Raw genomic sequence first — 23,868 nt, forward strand, 5'->3', positions numbered from 1 at the left:
ATGCCAGACAATTGTACGGTCTACCATCGAGCGGCCGGATGCGGAGTCTGCGAGTTTCTCCGGTCTCCCTGGTTAACTTCTCTCGTAGACCCGTTCGTTCCACCCTCGTCCCTTCCTCGTCCCCTATTCGTCCCACGGTTTACCGATACTCCTCTTGCTCCACATCTTCGACTGCATCTCTTTGCCCCGGAACCGCGTCTCTAAACGTTTTAACGATCGTTTTCTCGTTCGTTCGCGCGTTTCATTTCAGCTCGTTTCATTTCGCGTTCGTTCCTCGTCTCTCGTCCTCTCGCGTATTTCTCTCTCTTTTTGCTTCGCCTCTCTCGTTTTTCGTCTCGTTTCGTCCTCACCGCCGGCAGAAATATGTTTCGCAGATAAAAGAGAATCCCGTGTACGGGGCGCGATTTACTGGTAGAATCGGCGCTCGTAAAACCGCGTCGCGTTAACGCAATGGGAAGCGGCTTCCACCGTGGGTATATCTGTCCGTGGTCAGTGACGTACTCGCGGCGAAAGCGGCCGCCGCGAACCACCCACCATTGGAATTCACACCAGTAATTCACGTTGTCCCGCAGCTGCACGGGATACCTGCTGCTTCGCGCCGATCCGTCCCCGTTAACGACCATTTGAAACCCAGAGACCATTCCCAGTCCACCGATTCACCTGGTACTCTTATTCGCCAACTTCGATCGTGTTTCTGTGACTCTTCGTGTGTCTACGTATCGATGACCAGTCACAGAGAAACCGAACGATTGTCTCCGCGGACAGTTTCCAATGGATCAATCGTCCGCCATTCGAAGGGAGGAAACAACGTTCGTCGTATTTACAGACGAAGAAAAGACGCGACCCGTTGCATTTCCTGTGAGACGACGACGATCAGACGATAAAGCCAGAGCGAAAAGAGGCGCGTACTTGTCGGGTGGAAGAGTGGCGCGAGAAATAAACGAACCAGCCCCGCGACTCAACTCGGCTTGACTCGACTCGAGGAAACTTTGGCCGGAGGCATGCGCGCATCGCGAGATCAGTCTCTCTTTGTCGCTCGGCCGTGTAACGGCGAGCGAGACACGAGAGTCGAGCGGACCGCGGTCGCACTTAACCGCCGACTATCAAGGTGCCAACGTAGCCTCCGCCGCGTTCTTCCGTTCCGTTCCATTCTGTTCCGCTTCGCTCCGCTCGTTCTCTCGCCGCGCGAGTTGGCCACCGGGCGAGCGCGCACGTCCTTCCGCCGCCGATACATAGCCCGCCAGTCGAGAAGCTCGATCCTTGCGAGTTACCACGGCCTCGCGCACCTCACGCCGATCGTGTCGCGATTCCCGCGCTTCTCTCATCTTTGTTCGACATGACGAGCAGAGGATCGAGGACGATCCAGGCCTCGACTGCAAGGTCCTCGGCCATTGAGCACGCGTACACCTGAATAACCTTGGAACTCTTCGACGAAGAAGCTCTGTCGTGTCTTTTGAAGAAGGTATAGTAGTGCGTGGTGTCGGAGGCGTTCTGTTTCGTCACGGGACGATTACCACAGTTACTCCACTATACGCAGAGTGATTTCCTTTTATTAAGGAATTTACGCAAAGCGGCTTGTGCCAGCTGTAATAATAACGGAGGAAGTGTCGATATCGAATATTGTGTCTCGTGTGTTTTGGTGGGCGTAGACCAGGGAAAGAACTAGGCGCCCTCGAGTGCTCGTAATTCCAGAGAGGATGAGATTCGTGGAGAGATCCGGACACCGTTGGACCTTTCTGGTGCTGCTGGCAACCGTAGGTGAGTGCATCGACGAGATTCTTTGATCTTTCGTGTCACTCGACGCGTTCGCTTTTCGGTTCGCTGACCTCGGGCCGATTCTTGTCGCGAGTTCGCCTAAACCTCTCCTACACCTCGCCTGCTCTTGCTTGTACGCCCGCGAAACTTACCCCGTCCTCGCGACTGATCACCGCGAATCCGCGCGAGCCTATCCGGCTCAACAGGTTTCCTCGTTTGACTCTCTTTTCCCGCGAGTTTCGTGCGACTCGCCGTAAAAAGGGAGCAGCTTGCAAATTGAATACGCGATGCTTCGACCGACCAACGCATACGCGCAGACTATCTACATAGAAAAAGCAAATGGATAGAATAGCGTAGCGAAGTCGCTCGGTAGAAATTCGATAACTCGGACGGAGCTTCGTTGCAAATGTTACGACACGGATGAAGGAGAAGTGACTTGGAAGGAGGAAAGAGACAGAAAAATAAGGACAGAAAAACGATATTCAGGGAGAAAGCGAAAAGCTGGCTGTTGGGACACGGCCAAACCACGAGGATATAGTCCGAGTTTACGAGTGAAAAGACGTCGCGGCGTATTATGGGAAAACCGTGCAGCTGGTCAGGAAGGGAAGCTGCGTCTTCTTCCGCGAACTCGTTTGCAGGAAGAGCGAGCTGATCCCAGGCTGTACGGAGAACACCGCGGCATGTCGCGGCAAATGCTGTCGCGTCAGGAATTCGCGTTCCAGGCAAAGCGGATTTACTCGCGAATCGTCTGCACGGCCCTCTCTGACCTCGTCGGGTTTCCTCGTAACCCAAATAACGCGATTTCTATGGCTACTTCGTTTCGTTTAAAGGTCGTCGATGAGTAGCAAAAGCTTTACCCCTCCGGTATCGAACGAGGATAGAATTTAAAAAAAGGTGAATCACGAATTTCATCAGCGATTGCGCTATTTTCGTCGCTCCGATTTTGAGCGATTAAACTAAAAGAATAAAAAATTCGGTCGACTTTATATTCCTAATAGACAGATGTGAGAAACGAGCGCATCGTATTATTAAAAATGTAATCCTTCTGAAGCGCATAGCGTCACTGCTGCGAAATTGCAACGACGTCGCTTCCCCCTGTACTGGTCTTTAATGCGACGCTTGGTTTCACGACGATTTATATTTGTCACGATCCTCCGCGAATAAATTTTCGTTTTCGACGTTCGTTGTTCGTCGACCGACCGATATCGTGCTGAATTGTGGCCTGCCCGATCGAGAGAGCCACAACCTCCCTTTTCGTTATGCATATCATAACGAGGCTCAGCTCGCGAATTTCGATTCCCTTCTCCTTGTTGACGGTGATACGTTCTGTTCGTTTCGCGATCCTCGTTTGGCGCAGGAACGACGTTGACGGACGCGGCCGCATTTGATTTTCGCCGTGCACGGGCTACTCGATATCCGCGTGGGACGGGACGCGAAAGGGAAACGAGCCGCGGAATAACTCGACGCTACGCATTAGCCTGATTAAAAGCCAGCCAGGCTGGGATCGCTTGCGTTTAATGGCGCTTTCGGGGAGGGAGAGGCAGATTGGTGATAGTTGCAGCGGCGCGTTTGCGTCTCTCTTCCTTCCGCTGATTTTCCTCGATAAACAAGCTCAGGTCTCGTTTCATGAGTTCTTACGCGTCTCGAGCACAGGAGCTCTGGTAATTTGGTTTTCAGGTTACGTCAGGCACAAAACGTCGCGTCGTGAACACGGGGAAAAAGGTGCGAGGAAAATATGCGGGATAAACCGACCGGAAACGTGACCTAGAACGGCTTGCAGGTTGATCGTGATTACGGCGAGCGCGTTTTCTTGAAATTAACGCTTTAATCGATGGAAAGTTGGTGTGAGCGATTCCCCGAGAAGCTACGAGATTCATAATGGAGGCTATTTCCATATCGCTTTCTCCTTTTTTCGGACTCGATACGCGGAATAGTTGCAACCGATGAGCCGGAACCAATCACCGTGCGAGGTCCGTTCATTCGCAATAATCTCGCGGACGACGAAAAAGCAGACTAGCCCATCGAGCCTCTCCATCGACGAAACGAATACTGAACAAACAGACCTGCGAGTTTAGAGGGTTTCGTTTTGCGAGCACGGTTAACCGTTAATCCAAGCCTCGGTGAAATCGACGCGGCCGGTCAGAAAGCGATATCGTCGAATGGAAAACAAAAAAAAAAAGGAATGAAAAAGCAAATGGAAAAAAGAAAAGGGAAAAGCGATTGCCTGGAAAAATCGGGCCGCCTCGCACATCGAGCGACGATTTCGTCGAGCGGAACGGGTCGAGAGGAACGCGTTCGAGGGTCACTGTATTTCAACGCGAGAATCGAGGCCGCCACGCTGCATGGAAAACGGCCCGCGTCCACGAAAATTCGCAGGCCGTTACTCCCTCCAAGTTGGCAAAGGCGTTAGGCGGTTAAACGGTTAGCTGTGCCCCGCGCAATACGGTAAGTGCTAAATTAAATTCAGCGGAACGAGCGAGCGACCGCGCGTATTACGGCGCGCTGAATCGGGACCGGGACGCCGCCGGTCGACGGAACCGAAAGGGGAGAAAAAATTATATATATATATGTATATATATATATATCAGATAAAGGATAGAGGCAAGCGGGGATCTCGGTCCTCGGCGGCTTTTCCGAGGACAAAAGGAGGAAAAAATACGCGGGAGCTCGGTGAGCGCGGATTTCGCCGCCGCGCAGAAATTAGTTTTCCCGTTAATTGGACCGAGGGTACGCGAAGTCTTCATCCCGCGTAATTGGATTCGTATACGCGTATCTCTCGTGTTCCTTTCGCGACTAAAGCCGGTCTCGTTGTCCGATTGCAGCCTCGTTTGCGCTCTCACGTGATTCGCCACTGCCTTTGTGCGAGTCATTGGCTTCAATCGAAGTAGCTTCGAACGTTTCGTGGTATAGTTTATACCCAGCCGAGCTATACGCCACGTGTAGAGACTATAGACATAATCGGAGGAGGCCGCGAAGGCGAGCACGACGGCAGATTCATTCTCCATCCACCGGTTATCCGTCAGGCTTTCGTTCTACGCCGTCGTACCGTTAGGGCTGCTCGAATCTACCGTGCCCAATCGAACCACGTACATTACCAGTGATTTAAGTAGACCGATCGGGAAGCGACGGGGTTACTCTGGACGCATACAGCTAGCAGCGGGGCCAGGACTACGAAAATATCTGCTGGCCCGCAGCCAACTCACAGCCTCCGCCACCCTTTCGCGAGACAGTCTCACCTAGAGCCGGCGTGTATCGCGATATAGCAGCCAGACTACACGTATCGACTATTTATGGGTGCCCGCTCGTAGATTTATCGATACGAGGCGTATTTACGCGACCTCCTGGCGGAACAATCCTCGCCATTCGCTCCGAGTTCGCCTTCGATCGTCCTAGGAAAACCAGCCAGGGAATCGTCATCGTCTTCTTGGACGATCGTACGAAACGATTCGCCAGCGGTACACAAAAACTTCGACGTACATTTCGTTATTATCGTTAGCGGGAGATCGGCCATGCCGTGAAGCGCGATGCGATCGAAAACTGGAGAAGGTTGCTCGATGAACGGGAAGGTTTTGCCTGGCGTTAGTCGATGGTTTGGCTTGCGAGGCATCCGGCTCGTCCACGACCCCGAGCACCGTCGATGATCGCGAACTGCTTGTTCGGCTACGACCCTCTCTGCACTCATTCCTCCTCCCATCGGGGGTTGCTTTCAGCGGCTGCGAAAGGGCCGAGCTTACGCGTTCTAGAGTTACGCCGCATCGCACCATGGTACGCTACCGCGACTCGAGCATCACGCGATTCCGCAATCATATGACGTGGGTAGGGTAACATGCACCCGTGGGCTTATCGGCGGCCGCAAAGTGAAATTATTCCTGGTCAACCCTTGTCGCCGATACGCGCTCGTGTCGCGAAGGGAGGTCAGCCCGCACGACACCCTGCGCCTTTTCGTCCGCCCGTTACTTTTCTTCCGTCGTGCTTTCGAATATTCGAATTTTACCCCGCCGAACCTCGAGAATCGAGTCACTCTCGACATTCTCGTACCTTTCACCCCCATTCTCCCTCTCCGTTCCCTATTTTCCTTCGTGACCGTATTCGCGGCAACTTGGAAACTCTTTTCGACGAACTAGCGTACACAACCGCCGTCGCGCCGGTCACCGTGGAGGCAGGAGCGTGCAAACGCCAGCCGGAAGAAAGTTTTTCGCTGCTCGTTAGCGCGTATCGATTTTCCCCCGATGCTCCGTTAGAATTTTACCGGACACGCGTCCCGTGCATTAAACTAATGTGTGGTCACAGAGTTAAAGCGAGAAAGTAGGAGCGAAGCTGCTTGGATCCCTTTTGGTCGCGTGTTACGGAGCGAGCACTTCCATGATCGAGTTCGAGAAGGTAACGAAGGGATGGAACGGTGATCCGCGAGATAACACCAGCTGCCTGTAGACGGTAATTAAGTGTCTTTCGCGACGGGGCAGTTTTACGGATCTATTCGTCGAGTGGACGTAAATTACAGGGCTGAACGAGCGTGAGGAGAAAAGAATGAGACGTCGAAACGGATCGTATATCCGATATCGTGCAAAACCAAGCTCGTGGAAGGTGGTGAGTCGGACACTGGAAGTCGGGAGACAGGGAGAGCGGTCCGACGTTTCAGATGAACGAAAACAGACGGCGAACTGCGTTATCTCGTCAGCTCGTTTCGTCGAAACTGTCTCACGCGAGCGACCAGAAGCTCGCTAATAATATCGTCGTAAAGAAGAAGTTGGCCGCAGGAGATGGATGCACTGATCTCGCGAAATTTGCTGATCTCCCCGGAGGAGAACAATCGAAGGCAAAAGAAATTACATAGCTCGCTCGAACGATCCTTTTTTGCGAGAGAATCACCGGAGTATCAGACGTGTGCACGAGATTCGAAAGGATCGGGATAATCTGGGACTGGAAAAACGTTCTTGGCTCGTTGTAGCGCGTTCTACGCCTTGTTCTCTCGGTGAAACGCGTTCGAGGGGAAGCGTATTCGCGATTGCGCGGCGCCCGGCAAATACCGTGGAACGATATTATTCGTGGCGGCGCTATTTTTTCAACGAACCACGTGAAAAAACGTTCGCGTAGCTCCGGGCTAATGCGATTACGAGGCAGGCTAGAAACGAGCGAATGGCCGAGTTAAATTTACCCGCGAAATTCCGGCGAAAGCCGAATAGATATCCGTCTACTCAACCGTCCTTGGATATTCCGCCGCGTTTCGTTACTACCTAACTCTCGTCTCGCGTCTCTCATTCGTTTGGCGAAGCGACTAGGTGAAACGACCGCAACGAACAAAAAAGAGAGGAAACGATCGACGCGTGGTCGTCGTCGTCGTCGTCGTCGGTTAAGAAGCGATAAGTTTCACGGCACCCCGGAGAATCGGTGTTTCTCGAAGGCTGCGTGGCGCAGCTCGCCATTAAGGATATTCCGATATTATGCAAATGCGCGTATAAGCGCAGCCAAGAGGTCGTCCGCCGCTCTTTCCCTACGGTCTTTCCGTTTCGAATATTTCGAAAGCTACGTGCGCCCTATCGTGGTTACGTCGCGAGTAGACGGCGTGCGTCTACTACGCGACAGCCGGCCGCGACGTTTCCAATCGGATTTCGATTTCGAGTCAGCTTCTTTCATGTCCACCGTTCGTTTCCTCGAACATGTTCCAGTCGCGTGGACACCGTCTGAAAGAAGATCGCACGTTCTTCGCTCGAGCTTCGTCCGTCGTTCGGCGCCTCTCAAAATTTTCAAATCGAGTCGGATCGTGTTAGAATCTACGGACGGAGTTCTTTCCGAGCCGCTAACGAACGGTAAAGGGACCCGCGCGCCAGTAGGGTAGTTGAATGTTCATTTTCAATTAAGACACAGAAACGGGGTCACAGGATGAAAAACGAAGGAGAGGAGCAGGTCACGGGTGATTCGATGGAACGGTTTTTCAAGGAAAACGGTCGGTTTCTCTGCCGTCAGTGGCGAGGTGGGGTGGATCCGTGGCACGGTAGGAGCCCCTGTGCATTCGGGAAGAACGATTGGCGTTTGCACGCGGTTCAGTGACCCTGGTTCAATCTCCAGGCAAATTGAATTCTTTTTAAAGATCAAAGACTACGATATACCTATAAGCGACGCGGCTAAGCTCCGCCACAGGACGTAGCCTCCCTTCGCGTTATCGACTTATACACAGCCAGGAATTCGTTTTTCTTGCGAAACGGCCGCTCCATCCTCCCTCGGACGAGAATCCGACTCGCGCCGCTTCCAAGGGGCTTACTATTAAAAAATGCCAGAAAGGATCGTTTCCGCTTTTTTTTTATTCGTCTCGCTGAAAAATTCCATCGCTCGATCGCTTTTCACTCTTTTTCGAAATCTATTCAACGGCGTAAACAGTCTCTCGTCTTCGACGTTTGACTCGGTGACGCGTTAAAACACCGACGACAGGACGCGAAATACAGAGAGAAAAAAGAGGAAAGAGAAAAAAACGAACGACCCTCGACTTCGCGCGTTTCCTCCAGTGCCATTAACCCAAACGGGCCGTTCTCACGAGCTGCTCGTCGAGCGCGTCGATTACGTTGCATCGCGACGCGTGTACTCGATCCTCCTATCCGTCGAAACGGATGTAATCGTGGACAAGCCAGACGAACTAGCCTGGTGTTTCCACCGATCGCGCACACACGAGCTCCGCCGAGATTTACGAGATCCGAGGGATAACCGGCAGCTTCTTGGCTCGGTTCCCGGATATAAATTACACGGCCGTCGCTTTGCATTCGTGTTTTTTCGTCGCAGGGGCAGCTTCGGAAAAATCGGCGAGTACCGCGAGTTCGCGTTTGCCATTCCGATTTGCGTTCGCGGCTGATCGAGAGAAGCGGCGTGCGTGGCGAGCCAACGTTGGCGCGTTCGAAGCGTTTCGTGAGTTCGTTCAGCTTCGGTTGACCCGAATCCGTGCGGCGGTGCTCGCGGCCGGTCTTGCGATCCACGGTAGCAGTCTCGGTACCGTAACTTCCATCGAGGTCATCGTTCGTGTATCGTACATAGGGATGGCTTGGTGTCGCGACGCGATTCGCGAACATGTCGAGTGCGAAATAGTCGAGGAAACATCGAGGGGGGGGGATGAAAGAGAAAGAGGGACAGAAAGAGCGAGAGTAGGGGAACGGAAGTAAGAGGACGAGGAGGAGGCGCGACGGAAGAAAGAGAGAGAGAGAGAGAGAGAGAGAAACGATAGAGTTTTGTTTTTAGGAATTACGAGGTAGCGCGTTTGTAACGGCGCGGACCGGCTGACGGAGAATGGCCGGCACGTTTTCAATTAAGCCCATAATTACGAATTCGATGGGAATATGCCCGGTATATGTGCGGCGCGTGCACGCTCGTCGACGTAATTAGAGCCTCGATATTTATGCCCGAGCATTAACCGTTCCGTCCTTTCGCGATGCTTTCCGGTCCGCTTCGATGCACTCGCGGTATCGGGATACGCGGCGCTTCGTATCATAGACGCGAGGGCTCGTTCGATTTAATACTAAATTGTACCCGTATGTCGGCCTTTTCTCTTCTTTTTTATCCGTTTCTTTCTATTTTCTCGTTTTATCGGGTTTCACGGTGACGTAAACGGCACGGGTCGAACGCAAATAGTCGTCCCTTGACGACGATGACTAGGACGACGAGCGAACGTGCGACGGCAAAACGCGCGGCTTGTACGCGCAACATCTGTCGAGCACGTGAAACGCGTTACCCAATGATATATGTTAGGAACCGAAAGCTAAAACGTTTTCGTGCCTCTTTCGAAGCGTAGAAACGCCGCGATATACAGAGAGCATCGGTAAAGACGTGTATACGCCAGGGATCGATCGTACTTTCAACTAGTGCGGATGTCTCCGAAAACTTGTTAAACCGACTCGAATTACGTAGACGGAGAACTTAGAATGCTACTGCCTGTATAAACCCATTAAGGATCGGAAACGCGTAACCGAGCGCTCGCGTCTTGTGCGCCCGTTTTCCTATCAGCCAAAACCTCCATTTCCCATTCCAGCCCGAAGGAACAAGCTTTCCTCTCCCTTCTCTTCCATCCGTCCTTCTTGACTCTCTCTCTCTCTCTCTCTTTCTCTCTCCCCCTCCCTCTCTCTCTTTTTCCCTTTGCCTTGCAGCTCATCCGTGATCCGCGACGCGTACGCACGCTGTCCTCGACGAGAAAAGCTGATGCTCGTGACAGAACCTCGGGATTTCCAGAGGAGAGGTTCTCCGCTGTATCGTCGTCGTCGACAACGATCGCGATACACCGAGGAAATTCCATCCGCGTTGCAGCGCATAGTTCTCGGAAACCGCGTAAGGCGAAACCATCAGCCTTGGCTACGCTCGAAGGAGATCGCGTCGTGGTGTAACTTTAATTCCTCTATTATCCCGCATTGCCCCGTTAGACGATATTACCTATGCAGCGGCGCTCTCAGGTGCCCTCTGTACGCCATTCACCGATTCCTCGTTTCTGCAATCCGCGTGCGTCGTTTTCGTTTTCCACAAGAGGCACCGACTAATGGGCGAACGCGCGCCTTTGTTTCGTCTTAGAATCAAGCGGCAACAAATAGAATCGGTGTTGGTGGCTTATCTGGTATCGCGCACGAGGGACAAACGATTTCTGTCGCTTCTCCCGTCTACGCTCGAGCAACACGCGGAAGCAAGCCGTTCCCTGCGAATCTCCAGCGGAGAACGCGAATAGATAAACCGCGCGTAAACGTTGCAAGAAAATTTCTTAACAGAGGGAAACGAGATAGCGTCCCTCGGTCTCGCAGACGGTGGGGGCTTTACGAGGTGGCTTCGCGTAGCCGGCTAACTAGCCGTGCAATTATCCGTGACAATAGCCGTGCGTCGTGGCAAACCGTGGCATTGCAACCACTCTCCGGCTACCACTGTCGCCGCTGCCTCCGCTGCCACCGTCGAGCTCCCTGTTCCTTTTTCTCTTCCCGTAAACCGGTAATGGAACGGACGCGCAGCCGCAACGGTTAGCCTCTATCTTGCCGATTCCAGATTGAATTGCTTTTCTGGTTGCCATTTGCCCCTGCTTCCTGCTTCATGCCTCCTGCTCCCCTACGGGATCGTCTGTGCACGGTCTGTGACGCCCGAAACGAGCCGACCACCATCGAGCGAACTCTCTTTTATCTATTCTATTTCGCTCGTTTACCATCTCTACCACGATATCAGCCATGTACCACTCGAACGTCTGTCATGCGTTCCTCTCGCGAGCGAAGGCCGCGATTCGTTAACTAGAAACAGCCTCCACGCTGATCCGCGATGCGATACACGCGAGTTGAAGGGACGCGGGAAACGGTTCCACAAGCTCGTCCGTAACGATACGAAATGCATATTAATGCCACGAGCAGCACCCGCGAATGCCGCCAGAAACAAGCTTTTACTCCGACCTCTCTCTCCCGTGCTGCTCGCTTTTTTCAAACTTTTTCCACCGGACCCACCGCTGGCTTCCTTTTTACGCTCCACCCTTTTCCCGTTCCACATCGGACAGGCCTTCCCACTTCTCCCGGGCGCTTCACCTCTAATTTCGTGCAACTTCCGCGGTGTTTCTCGTCGAGACCACGGCAGTGCTCGCCGTTTTTCGGTGGTTTAGCCTCTGGACATCGTTAGCAGCGCGGAGAGTTGGGTGATCGCGGAAGATACGTCTCGTTTCGGGGCTTAGTCGAAAGTTCGACGAACAGTTTACGCGGGTCTGACAACAGCGCGCGAGCTTGCGAAAACGGATATACGATATACGGAGCTTAGAAAAAAGCCCAGGGAGAGGCCGTACGGTAAACACGGAAGACCCGCAGAAGACGGTGCGGGAAAATAAATGTCGAGGCAGCGAGAACGGTGACAGAGGATAGGTGGGTCGAGAATGGCGGGGTCGGAAAGTAGCTCGGTTCTTTTTGCCTTTATTCGCCAGTTCGTTTACGTTGCCACGATTAGAATTAACCTTTCTTTTTCTTTCCCTGCCAGGGAAAAAAGTTTCCGGGAACGCTCTCAAAGGACGTCGGCTGACGTCGACTCGAAGCGACCGGTTGCCTGAGAGATTTGGAGCGCGTACCTTATCGATCGGCCACCGATCGTTTAAATCCAGTTACCGCTATCTTTGTAACGGCTACGAACTCTTTTTCGAGTCGGACTGAAAGACCGAATTGAGACGTGGGAAACGAGGTCGCCCTTTAAACGCCCGGCTAAACGTCTCCCAGGGATTTTTGCGAGGCGGCGTGGTTCCCTCCGATTATCCGGTAACGCGTGTCCTCGACGATCTCGGCTAAAAGGATCGACGTCTCTCTTTGAACGGGCAAGCCACCCTTTATGGAAACGATCGGTAATTTCCATAATTGTTTGCGTCCGACTGTTTTCGTAACGAGGGTTCGGTTTCTTTGAACAAAGTCGCGGGGGAGGAATCGTTAAATTAAGAGCATCGCTCGTAGAGGGAGAACACGAAAGGGGAGACTAGGATGCAAGGCGAAATAACAAAGTTTAGCTTAATCCCCGGTATAATCTGCCGACAAGTACGTTTACCGGAGCTGGTAATCTAACGAAGAGTCCATTGTCAGTTAGTTGACATAAACGTCTCTGCCGAGATATCGAATTATGCCTTCCCTCGATCCCGCGTCGCGCTAAATCTCCGCTGTGCGATGTTTGGACGTCAATCCGCGCGTGCACGTACGCCGAACCGGAAGTGGGTTTAAAGCTCGTTGGAAAACCCATACTTCCGACCGCGGACTACGTGCGCGATAACGATATTATGTCGCGTGTTTCGTTCGACGACGTTTTAAAAAGATTACCGATTTTAACGGTAACGATTAGTTTCTGCATTAACGGAGGCGAATATCGTATTAATACACCCGATGGAACATTGAATTTCGGATCTTCAATCTGATTATTAATTTTGGGAGTTGCATATTACTAACATTACCATTATCTTCGTACACGCCGGGTCTGGTTATCGATTATTCGAAAAACATCGGATGATTGTTTTCGTGGAAGTATTGCTTCATCGTTCGTGTGTTAACCCACACACAGTTGCAGCAGGTGATTATTCGTTGATGCGAAAGTGGAATCCTGTCCCTTCGTTGGAACCGGATAATAACTCGTAATTTTATGCATATAATATCGGTGGTTCGCCTTATTGATTCGCGGCGAATACGTCGGGAGACCGAGGAAGGCTAGTACGTGTTCCATTTGTTCGTCTAACGTCGATCGTATGACCGAACACGACAGACGAAGACGGAATACCGTTCCGCTGTGGTAAGACGTTGGAATCGGGACGAGCAACGTCAAGTAAATGTCGGCCGTAGTCGATCGTGACGGGTGGATGGGTCGCCCGGAACGAGTCGATTAGGGTGAAACCGTGTTTCTTAAGCAGCACGGAAGACCGGTTCAACGGGGTAGAAGATCATGTTGGAATGGGACAAAAAGCGGCCCGGATAAGTTTGTTCTTGCTAGAGAAGTTTACCTTTCGTTAAGTCGGAGTGGCCGCCACAGTTTTAGGAGAGGGAGACACCGGAGTATCTAGTTAGCCGGCGATGAAGTCGTTCGCTCGAGTGACCCTCCTTCTTCACAGAAGCACGCGGAAGCTTCATCTCGGGACGATTAACGCGTTTTCCTCCGATATCCACGGCTGACTCCTCAATTTCCGTTTCCGTCTCTCTGTCCTCCGCGAATTACAGTTTCTACCTCGTTTCTACACCATATGGAGAACGAAAGAGCAAGAGAGAAAGAGAGAGAGAGAGAGAGAGAAATGGAAAACGTGCTCGAAGGGGAACATTCGAGGAAAGACAGGAAGGACGTCGGAGCTGACGGGCGAAAAACGAGTGAAAAATATCGAGTCGGGCACAATGGCCCCGAATCTCGGATAAAATAGGATAAGATATCACTGGCCTCATAGTCAAGGTGCGTCTTGGCGAATCGGTGGACGGTGAGATCGAGAGTAGCGGGGGCGAAGTTATACGGCAGGATTACGAGATTGCCACCAGGGGATTACGAGGATAGCTCCCGGAACGTCCAATCTCAAGGATAAACACTTTCCTACGTTCTTGCTCTCGCTCGTCGCCTCTGGAGGCCTTGGAGACACGAGCATTCGTGGAGGCTCCGCCCGATTCTCCGCTTCCTCTCTCCCTCTTCCTCGTCGAGTTTACGGAAGACGTAGGGAAGCGCCATGTCCTCCGCCTTATTGAGAGAACGACACGCACTCGGAACTTTTCTCGTGCTTCACCCGCCACTATCAACCTCCCTCTGCCTCACACTCGAACTCACACCCTCCGGCATAGGGACGCGCAAAGGCGTGAACCGTCTCTTGTTCGTATTCTTCTCGTCTATCGGAAAAGTTGACGGAACAAAGGTGAAGAAGCGGAGGAAGAAGTGAAAGTAGTAGAAGTAGAAGTAGAAGAAGAAGAAGTAAAAGAAGAAGAAGAAGTCTTAACGACTCAACCGGAGGAAGTCGAGAATGACGCGATCGGGCGGATTGGAGCGCAACGGAAAGTCGCGACCGCGAGACCGGCCGCGAATAGCTCGATAAACGAGAACAAAGGGTCCGAACGGCAGCTATATCCTCGAGCTATTCGACAGAACTAGTTTTATCGAGCTTACTCGGCTCGTTCGTATGTCGCGGTGTGCCGCTCCAAACGGTTCGCCGCGTCGATATTGCCCGCCCGGTTCGGGACGGTTGCCTCGTCGTCTTCCTACGCTGGCTGCGCTGGCTCCTCGCGTCCACGTTTTCTTTTTCCTCTCTTTTTCTCGTCGTATCCACGTCCCCGCGCGCTCCACCCTTCCACGCCCACGCCACTCTTTTAATCCGCGCTCGCGATCGTTTTTTCCTCCCGCTCGCAAGGAAAAGCCGGGATAAACTTCTTTGGCGGGTGGATGTGCTCGAGCATAACGATCCTTCGCTCGCCTCGGACGCGAAGCAACATTGCAGCTCATTTTTTCCCAGAGTTCGCGCGCAACAACACCCCGATGAGAAAAGCTCGTCGGAAAGTTTCCTAGCGCCCCACGATGGAGTAACGTGAGCTCCCGTTGAAATTTACGCGAAACCACCGTCCGCGGTACGTTGCTTTATAAAAACGAGCTGCCTCGACCGATGATATCGCGCGAGGCTACCCGCCAGACGCACGACTAGGAAAAGTTCAGGACCAGTGCCTGGACTTAGGAGACGGAGTTGTGGTGGTGTTAGACGGGTTTACAACGGAGCCGAGTAGTGACTGGCCTAGTAAGTTGTGCCGTTACTCGACCATAAACACCCGGATTGCGTAACTATGCGAATGCAATGCCCATAAATAAGGAGCTCACGGTGAAAGAACAAGCGTGAACGAACCAGGCGCGTCGAACACGATCTCTCTTACGTATCGAGCAAGCTCGCGATCCACTATATGTACTTTCGTTTCCTTCTTGGAAGCCGAAAACCGACGCAGGCCCACTTGGCGGCGAGCGATCGTGCTCGAACACAGTGGCTCGTGTTGTTCGTTCGATTCCTGGAATAGAATCGCGGTTGAAAAGAGAAGTTCCTCGCTCGCAGCCTCTAGAATTCTTCTCAAACCGCATTGGCAGAGATCACGGGGTGGCTCGATGATCGGGAAGCTTAGCGTTATTGGCCGCGACCCTATCGATCGAGCGGGTCAACGCTCGTAATAGCCGAGTGTCGATGGTGGTGCGCGGGGAACAATTAGTCGACGTAGACTTTTCACGAGGACTCTGTTCGATAGTATTCCATAAGGCTGCAATTGGGGAGCTAAGAACCGGCCGTTTAACCGCTATTAGTGCTCCCGGTGTGCTGGCAAGCAAATACCGGTGTTCTCACTACCGTTGGATCGAAAAACTTTCGTTCGTCGAGGAACACCGATATTCGTCGACGAGATATTTGCGTTCTCGTCCAACCTCGACGGACATCGATCTCACAGTTTTTCCGGTAGACCTCAAAGTTCTTCATCACCCATTCGCGATCCTCGCCCAAGTGCTGGCGATCGGATAGGAAATTACGGAACAGGAAAAGGTGGGATGAGGAATGCAGCGAAAGTAACGCGCATCGATTAGCCCGTTTAAAAGCCAAAACGAAAAGATCGGACGGAATTGAGTCACGTGTACCACCAACAACGAGAGGCACTGCTAGTGCGGGACCCGAGAGTAGTCGAGAGTGCTAAAGGTATATTTCGTCGGCTGGAAGGTCTCCGGAGGAACGGAGGTACAAGAGGGAAACGAGCGTAGAGGGAAAAAGAGCGTAGAGGAGAAACAGAAGCGAAGAGGAAGAGGCATAGGTTAGGAACAAAACGGAGAGAAAGAGAAAGGCTAGAGACAGGAAGGGGGCGGATAAACGGAGAGGAAAGGAGAGGGAGGGAGACAGTAGATAACGGCGGGTAGGAGCGGCAACCGGCTCGACTGGAATCCAATGGCGCAAAGCCAAGAATTTTCAGTTTTCATCAGGAATTTTCCGTCTCGAGCCAGGCTTTGCCCTGTACGCTCGCAAAAACATCGGGGAACTGGTCTGGTGGAGGACCGGAGCCAGAGAAACGAACAACGGAGACGCGGACAAAAACTGCAACCTCGGAGAAGCCGGGGAAAAGTTGTCGTCCAAAGAGGAAGAAGAAGCAACAACGGGCCACGGACTTGCACTATATAGCGCGCATTTTCCTGCATGCAAAAAAGTGGTCCGTCAAAAAAATACGTCAGCGAGAAATCCATCCGCGTTCGTTTAAAAGCATGATGGAACGAGAGTGCTTGTATTTGGAGCAGGAATACACTGCTTCTTCACGCTTTTCCTCTGCCTTCTTAGTCGACCGAACCTGCGTTCTTTTCCGTTCGACGTGAGAAGCGATTCACTCGGAAAATTCAGGGCAACTCGTGACGCATTGTGCTCGGTGATCGTGCGATTCCTACCATGCTACCATGCAACGAGGGAACTCGAGGTGAACGACGCGCCGATTTCGAAGGTCGCTGGATTTAAGCATGATTCGAGATTTCTTGCCATGCTGGATGGAAAGATCTATGCAGGCAGAATCAAGATCGATCGCTTATAAGTTTGAAGGTATCGTTTCCTTTAATATCGTCGTGTGGAATCTCCGTCGTTTAGCAAACGTTTCCTTAAGCATTGTAAATAGAGGAGGACGATCGTCCCGGGCGACAAAGTTAAGCATAGTGATCTCGTATAATCTGGCAATTACCTCGTACGATTAAATTTACCTCCAACCTGGACGATTAATTACTCGTAGACGTTGCATTACTCCGACAGTTAACCAACAGTTGGCTTAATCCCGTTCGATTCCACGTAAACGGGCAAACAAAAAAGGGGCTTTCTCGGACTAATGATACGATACTATGACCTCGATCGGTGGATCGGTGTGCCTCTCGCCCGAAGCCCTTTAAATCGCTCCGTTTGCGAATCGCGTTCAGCGCTACTCGCTAGCAGGCAATTTAGTTCGGAAAACTCGGCTGCTACGCCAATGAGAGAGAAGTGGGACCGGTGTGACTGGTTCGCAGATGCGAGACCCTCGGTTCTCCACGCACCTCGTCGCACGTATACACGCACGCAACAGCCTGCGATCGTTCCACTCGCTCCTCGCCGCGTTTCCTCCACGTCAAGGAAATCCCGGATAACGGTCGATCTTGAGTGCCATCGATTTCGCGCGTACTTGCTTACGTCGTCCCAATATCGCGAATTCTCCCCTCCCCCCTCCCGCTCCCCCCTTTGCCTCTCCTTCGGTTCTTATTTCGCCACTCAATCGAGAGCCGATCTTAATATCCACTGAATTTCTATCTCATGCCACGAGGCACGACCGAATAACGTTAGAAATCGCGTTAGCTCGAATCGATGGCGGTTGATTCGTAGCAGAACACGCGTCAAAAAGTGTGACGTAACGTAGTAAAAAATAGCTGGTTAATCGCGCGACGACGCATCCGCTATCCGCTCTCCTCCTCGTTCCTCCTCGCCACTGTTTTTCTCTCTTGCATTCGTGCACGAGGGCGCGCGCACAAACGCACGCGGAAAACGTGCCGGAAATCCGTGCAACAGGTGCCGCCGGCGAACTGCGAACTTCTCGCACAGTTTCGCAGAGTACCGGTACAGTTTCGGGAGCGGAGGAACAGTCGCGATAAGGAATAGTTGAACACGGTGCGTCGTGTTTTCCAATCGGGAAATCGATCGTTGGACGTGGCTCGCGTGCGGTCAGAGATGTTTCAGCGATAACGTGGCTCCGCGAGGAAGAGAAAGACGAAAAATCGGAGACTATGTAGGCAGGCGAGCATCTCCGCGTTCCTCGATGATAAATCGTCGCGCGAGGTGCCATGTATTCTCGTGTCATCGCGTCGAGACAGGCTACCGAACTCGTGAACTACTTCTTTTTCCTCCCGAAACTATGTTTTTTCCTTTTTCCTCTTTCCACCACTCGATCACAGCGTGTCTCTAAACAGATTTACGAGCGACACATCGGCCACGGTTCGTTTTAAAAATGCACTTTGTTGTTTGGAGTTTGTTGTACAAAGTTCGCTGTGGTACGCTTGGCTTCGAACGAAACAGTTAAGTTAGGTAATATGCTCTAGAATAGAGTCAGCGTTTCGTTTCGTTATCGAAAGCCTCGTTGCGAGTCGTTCGAGCCGTAGCACGAGTTTCTTCGTTCGATCGCGTGGCGTTTGGTTAATGCGAGTCTCGTGTCACGATTAGCTGGCTCCGATGGCTTTTTCACGGCTAACGAGCAACGAGAGAAACAGAATAGCTCTGATCACTGTTTCGCCTGTACGCTGCGTCGAAGATACTCGCCTTGTATGCTATCTATCGTTAATTGCGATACCTTCCCTGTTTTCCAATGATAATAATAATAATAATAACAATAGCAACGACGATAAAACAATCGAGCGACGTGAATCGAAAGGTTTCGACCGTGTAAGTATCCGTACGCGGAAACGATCTGGATTTTTCCCAGCCCCGATTGTCCTAGCCTGTTCGTTGTTTCTCCCGTTCGTCGGAGGGGAAACGCGAGTTCGTTACGCTCGTAAACCCTGCTGGTGCTCGTTACTTTTCCGGCAATCCGTCAAAACAGCGGCGTGCCAACAACAACCACCGGTCCTGACGTCGAGACCGTTTAGATCGCTCGGTCACGTTCGACCACTCTCCACCGAGGAAAAAATGCTGTGAAGGGGACACAAAGGAAACCTTCGGAGCAGTGGGCTCTCTAAGCACGCAGCCACACAGGCACGTAGGCACGCAGCAGTGCGGAGATACGCGCGCTACGTACATTACGCATACACACGGCTCGTACGCGATGCGTGTTGCGCGTAGTAACGCGCACAGAGGACACGTGATACGCTCTCCAATGTATCCCACGCTCCTTCGCTGTTGGGAGTTGGAAGACGACGTCAAGTCCCTCGATGTACGCGCACATACCATGGACGTGTGTACAAAAGTACGTTGTTTTACGGAAGGATGAGCTGCGAATCCCGTGCCGCGCGTCACGACGTCGCGTTTCACGTTCGATGGAAGTTTCGATGAGACCGAGAGGCGATCGAGAGGCGACGGTGTTATAGAAAAAAGCAATCATGGAAAGATAAACGAGGCGGGAAATGTGGTAAGCAATACCACCAGGCGTAAGAAATCTAGCATGGTGCGACACCTTATCGCAGGTCGAATGAAAGCCGCTGTTATCGCTCTGGCTCAACATGCCCAGACTTTGACTCCTGCTTAAGAACACTAGAGCAGAGATTTTCTCTTTCAAGTGGATCGCTCAACACTATTTAATTGTCCTGACTTTCTTATCGAAGTATCTCCATCTATATTTCCCTTCGTTTAGATCGCGCATCCTGTTGACTGTTTTTTTCCAAGACCTCTCTCTCTCTCTCTCTCTCGTCTTTCTCTCTTGCTCTCTCGTCTTTCTCTCTTGCTCTCTCGTTCTCCATATGTGAAAGAAACGAAATAGAAACTATAATTCGCGGAGGACAGAGAGGCGGAAACGGGAATTGATAGTAGATAGTAGAGTAGGTCGTCTTTTCGCGGAAACGTGACCTTCTTTCCCCCGTCTTGTCGCGTCGTGAGCTCGCCGCGGTAAGACGCATTTCGAGCCAGTTACGTATACTACCGTGTCTCGTTTTTGTCGCGCCTACGGCTACCGAGTTTACGTAGAAAGAGCATCGATCGAACAACGCCAATCAAAGAGAATTTTGACGGTGTTCTGTGTGGAAGCTGTTCTGGTATCTGGCGTACCGTGACGCGAACAGGGTTAAATTTAGCTTCGATCTTCTCTTAGGAAACGTTGAACCCAAGACCTTTCCGTCCTCTTCTCTCGTTCTGGTCCGTTCGGCGTTCCTGCCGTCTGTTGGTTCGGTTGGCCGGTCGCTTTCGCTCCGCGGCCCTCCGTGGCCCTCCGGTCGCCCTAGGGGTCCGTCGCGGTTCGTCTACAAATATAGGCTGTAACCAGGGTCCGTGATTTGCGCGGTTTTCGTTCCAAAACAGCAGCCACTGTTATTTCTACCGAGTAACAGAACGTCCTGACCACTGCGATATCCGGTCTCTAGACGAGTTTTAACGAGGTGGCACGTGTTCTTTCTTATCGGCCTCGCGTCCCCCCGTTCCACCTTCCCTTCGGTTCTCCGGCCATAGTTTACATTTCTTTCTCATTTCGTAAACGACAGTTTCGACTACGGTCGGCGCGCGTGTAGACGATTCGCCGCCCCCCACTGCATCTCATTTCTGACACGTTCGCCGCGCGCCCCATTTTTTCCGCCCTCGTCTTGGTTCGTCGTTTAACGCCACGTCGAACTGCACACAGTATGTGGCGCTCGTTCGCCAAGACAGTATCCAGGAATGCTCTTGACGTCGTACGTGCGATAAGCGCTCTCTCAGCCTCTCCGAACTCGACGAGAGAAAAAAAAAGTTTTTGTCGCCGATCCGGCCGCCATATCTGCGGCCACGAAATGAAAGAGCCTCTTGTTACACGCTGCCATTCTCGGGGCCATGCGGTTTTACTCAGCCTCTCCTCTCTCGCGCCACCCGTCGTGCATGACCTCTTCCAGTGCCTTCGACCACGTCGTCGTTTTTCTTTTTCCACGCTAACGCCCGAACCGGGACACCGACCGTTCCTTCCACAATACTTACATATGTCCGCGTACATACATTCGCGGCCGTGAACGGGTCCACCCGATATCGGTATCGGCCTAGCGGTATACGCGTCTTGTACGCACAACCTCGCGTGTCCATTGCATCGTGTAAACTCCGGCGACGCTGCAACCTCGTATTTGTTCGAGCAGAAAGCGGCTACCCGTGTCGGCGGTGGACGAGCGACGCTCGAGAATCAGGAATTCCAAGGTCGGCGAAAGGCGGGGACGGTAGTGTTCAGGGAAAGCGACTACGCGACAGTCGTATTCACGGGCGTGGGTGGACGCGTTCTATATACCTCACGGTATTTCTCCAAAGATACTCACTTCGGAGCTGCACGTAAGTAGCTTCCATGCCGTTGCGATGCGCGAACCGAGGGAGAAGTCAGGTACGACCAAGCTGGCCAGTTTAGCGCCTGGACCGAGCTCTATCCTATTGCGGAGACGAGACAAAGGAATGGTACCGGCTTAGGAAATATCGAGTCCCTGCTAATGGAGGCTTATCCTCTATGAGATTTGCGACAGGTTTTCGACTTTGCTTTGGTTATTCTTTTGAACCGTGGGACTAATAGAGCCTGTAATCTAGACTCCAATTAGACCTTGAAAGAGTTCAATAGGCACTCGAAGCGTCATTTGAAGCGAAGAATAATACCTAAGCGGTAGAGCGATGTAAAGGGCTAAGCTGTTCGAAGGAGGAAGGAGTTCCGGGAACGGAAACGTCCCGCGAGAGTTTGTCGAGAGCCACGATTTATGGAACGGATAAACAAGAACGGTCCGTTTCTAGAATTACGTTCGAGTGTCATCGATCAACACGTCGCGAGATACTCCTTATCGAGACGTCAAGGAGACCTCTGGAACCAATTCGACGTATACATATATGCCGTGTCGTCAGTGTCGCTCGTCTGTCGAACGAAACGACCCGCGCGTCATCGTGAATTCGGACGACGTGCTCGTCGTAGCTAGTCGAGTCGATCGAGTTTAATCGTGGAACAAAGGCTGGCGCCGATAATGCACGTGCTAGAATGGTAACGGTAAGAAAGTCGAGCAGAGAGCGGAGAGGCATTGCTGAGCCTGAGGCACGGTATCGGGGCCCGATGTAGCGACGTTGCCAACTCTGGCAAAGGTAGAGGCCCCGACGGTGTTGCGAGATCGCGGAGGCGACGTTGTCGGGCGGTTTGGGAGGTTGGTGGAAGGTAGAGGAGGCGGGCGAGCGCTGTGCCGGGAGAGCGTCAGGTAAGACGCGGCAGGGAGGGAGAATGGTTCTGAAAGGCAAAAAAGGAGAGAAGAGGGAGGAGGTGGAGGAAGAAAAAGAAGATGCAGAGGACTTAACAGAGGGTGAACGAGAGGGGGGAGAGAGAGGTTCTCGTCGTCGAACGTAAGCGTAGAAAAGAAGCTGGCGGTGTTCGAGGGAAGCGTTTGGCGCGGAGGGCACGAGAGGTGGAGAAGGGGTCGGAGCTCTCGGTCACCGGCACGACCGTAGGACGTAACCGCGGCCCGGCGGTGTTGCCGCTTCCTAGTAATTCCTGGGCTGCCGCTTTCGGGTCTGAGTCCGAGTCCGGGCTGTTGCTTCTTGGCAGAGATCTCTTCACGATTCTCGTTTCTCGGTTCGGGGACCATCTGCTCGGCCTCCGGGCTTTGAATCTTTAATGGTTCGCGTGACTGGACGTGGCGGCCACGGGATGCTGTGCGAGGCCCGGCTGCCCTCTTTGCCACCATACTTCGTCGTTGTTGCTTGCCTTTTCCTCTCTCTCTCTCTTTTTCTCTCTCTGGGCTAACTCTCCGTTAACCTTGCTCGAAACTCCAGGCCGGACGGATCTCGCGTACACGAAGACTCACGATTCGGTCGTTTCGATCTACTAGATTTAATACGATCGAGCGTCGGTTTTACGAGCGCGAATGGAAAGAAGCAACGCCATCGATCGAATCCAATCGCGCAGACGAGGGCACTCGAGACGTTTACAACGTGTTGAGAATGACACAGGGTTTAATCGCGCGCTTTTAATCAATGGGTGAAAAGTTGGAGAAGCCGCGGGGCTGACGCGAGCCACCCGGAATCGTTCGAATCGAGGCGCAATTATCGCGACCGCAATTATTTCGACGATTCCGCCGGGCTTATTCCGCTGACCGTTCCTACGAAGGTTCGTTAACGGCTCGCGAACGGCAATCGTTACCGTTTAATTAAGCGCATTTTTGACGCGTCTCGCGTGCAAACTTCGACCTGATCGTCTACCATTCACCGCTCGCCCGATTTTTCAAACCGAGCCGAAAACCGATCGCCGTCGAACAACGAACGTTTCCCCTTGGTTGAGTCCTCCGCCTTTCATCCGAATCGAGACCCGCTTCTTTGCGGCCTCTCTCGTCCTCGAGACCCGTCTTCGATTTCATTTCGTACCCCTTCTCATCCTTCGCATCTTCCCTTCGATCGCGTTCAGCGCTCCTCTTACGGTTTGTGAACGTGAATGCGCGCGGGTGTGGGAAACGTCGATTTTCACGCGAGCCATATGTCCGCGCACCTTTCGTCCAACGCATCCTTCGACTATCAGAACGATGGGAATATTTATTCCTAGGAAAATAGAGAATTCCGCAGGATGGAGGAGCAGCTGGCCGAAAGTAAGAGGCAGGTAGCGTGGTAAATCGGGTGGAGAGGAGCGATCGTCGAGAAACGGACACCTGCTGCACCGAGGTGTCCTTCGACCGTCGAAAAACCACCGGTCGCGATTCTTCTCTTTTCGCGACCAATGTACCCTCTCGCTAAGATTCCAGTTGAGGAGTAGTAGCCGCGAAGTTGACCCTTAAACAGGACGTTCGTCCTCGTTAAATTCCTCGGTCGTCGTTCGTCGTTCCTAGCGGTTATTTCGAGAGAGAAAAAATTGCGCGGGGGTCGAGAGCAGGCTCGCCGATGAAAAAGCTCAACGACAGACGGCCGCGCGAAGGTTTGGCAATCCCTTGGGCCTAGCCCACGGCGGTAAGAACCACCTGCCGCATAGGTCGGTGGGGGCAAGCTGTTCTCGCGCTTCCAACCTTTTCTAACCATCGTTCTCTCTCTTCTCC

General features: G+C 52.5%; 2 protein-coding genes across 4 annotated transcripts in view; one reads left to right on the forward strand and one right to left on the reverse strand.

Moving 5' to 3' along the window:
• LOC117164818 (uncharacterized) overlaps nt 1-23,868 on the reverse strand; it is a 74,598-nt gene that overhangs the window by 36,790 nt on the left and 13,940 nt on the right. Inside the window, exon 1 of one of the 3 annotated variants that reach the window (XM_076621010.1) lies at nt 13,202-13,406. The exons of the other annotated variants lie outside the window; for them this stretch is intronic. The gene's annotated coding sequence lies outside the window, so the exon portion shown is untranslated. Of the gene's footprint in view, nt 1-13,201; nt 13,407-23,868 lie in introns of those variants that run through there. 3 annotated transcript variants of the gene reach the window in all.
• The window catches only part of ed (hemicentin protein echinoid), a 32,104-nt gene continuing 9,356 nt past the window's right edge, over nt 1,121-23,868 (forward strand). The window contains exon 1 of the mRNA XM_033348179.2: nt 1,121-1,758. Within this exon, the coding sequence (XP_033204070.1) occupies nt 1,698-1,758 (61 nt within the window). The 5' untranslated portion in view covers nt 1,121-1,697. The remainder of the gene's footprint in view (nt 1,759-23,868) is intronic.

The sequence above is a fragment of the Bombus vancouverensis genome, chromosome 8, assembly GCF_051014615.1.
Source record: "Bombus vancouverensis nearcticus chromosome 8, iyBomVanc1_principal, whole genome shotgun sequence".
NCBI classification, from domain to species: Eukaryota; Metazoa; Arthropoda; class Insecta; order Hymenoptera; family Apidae; genus Bombus; species Bombus vancouverensis.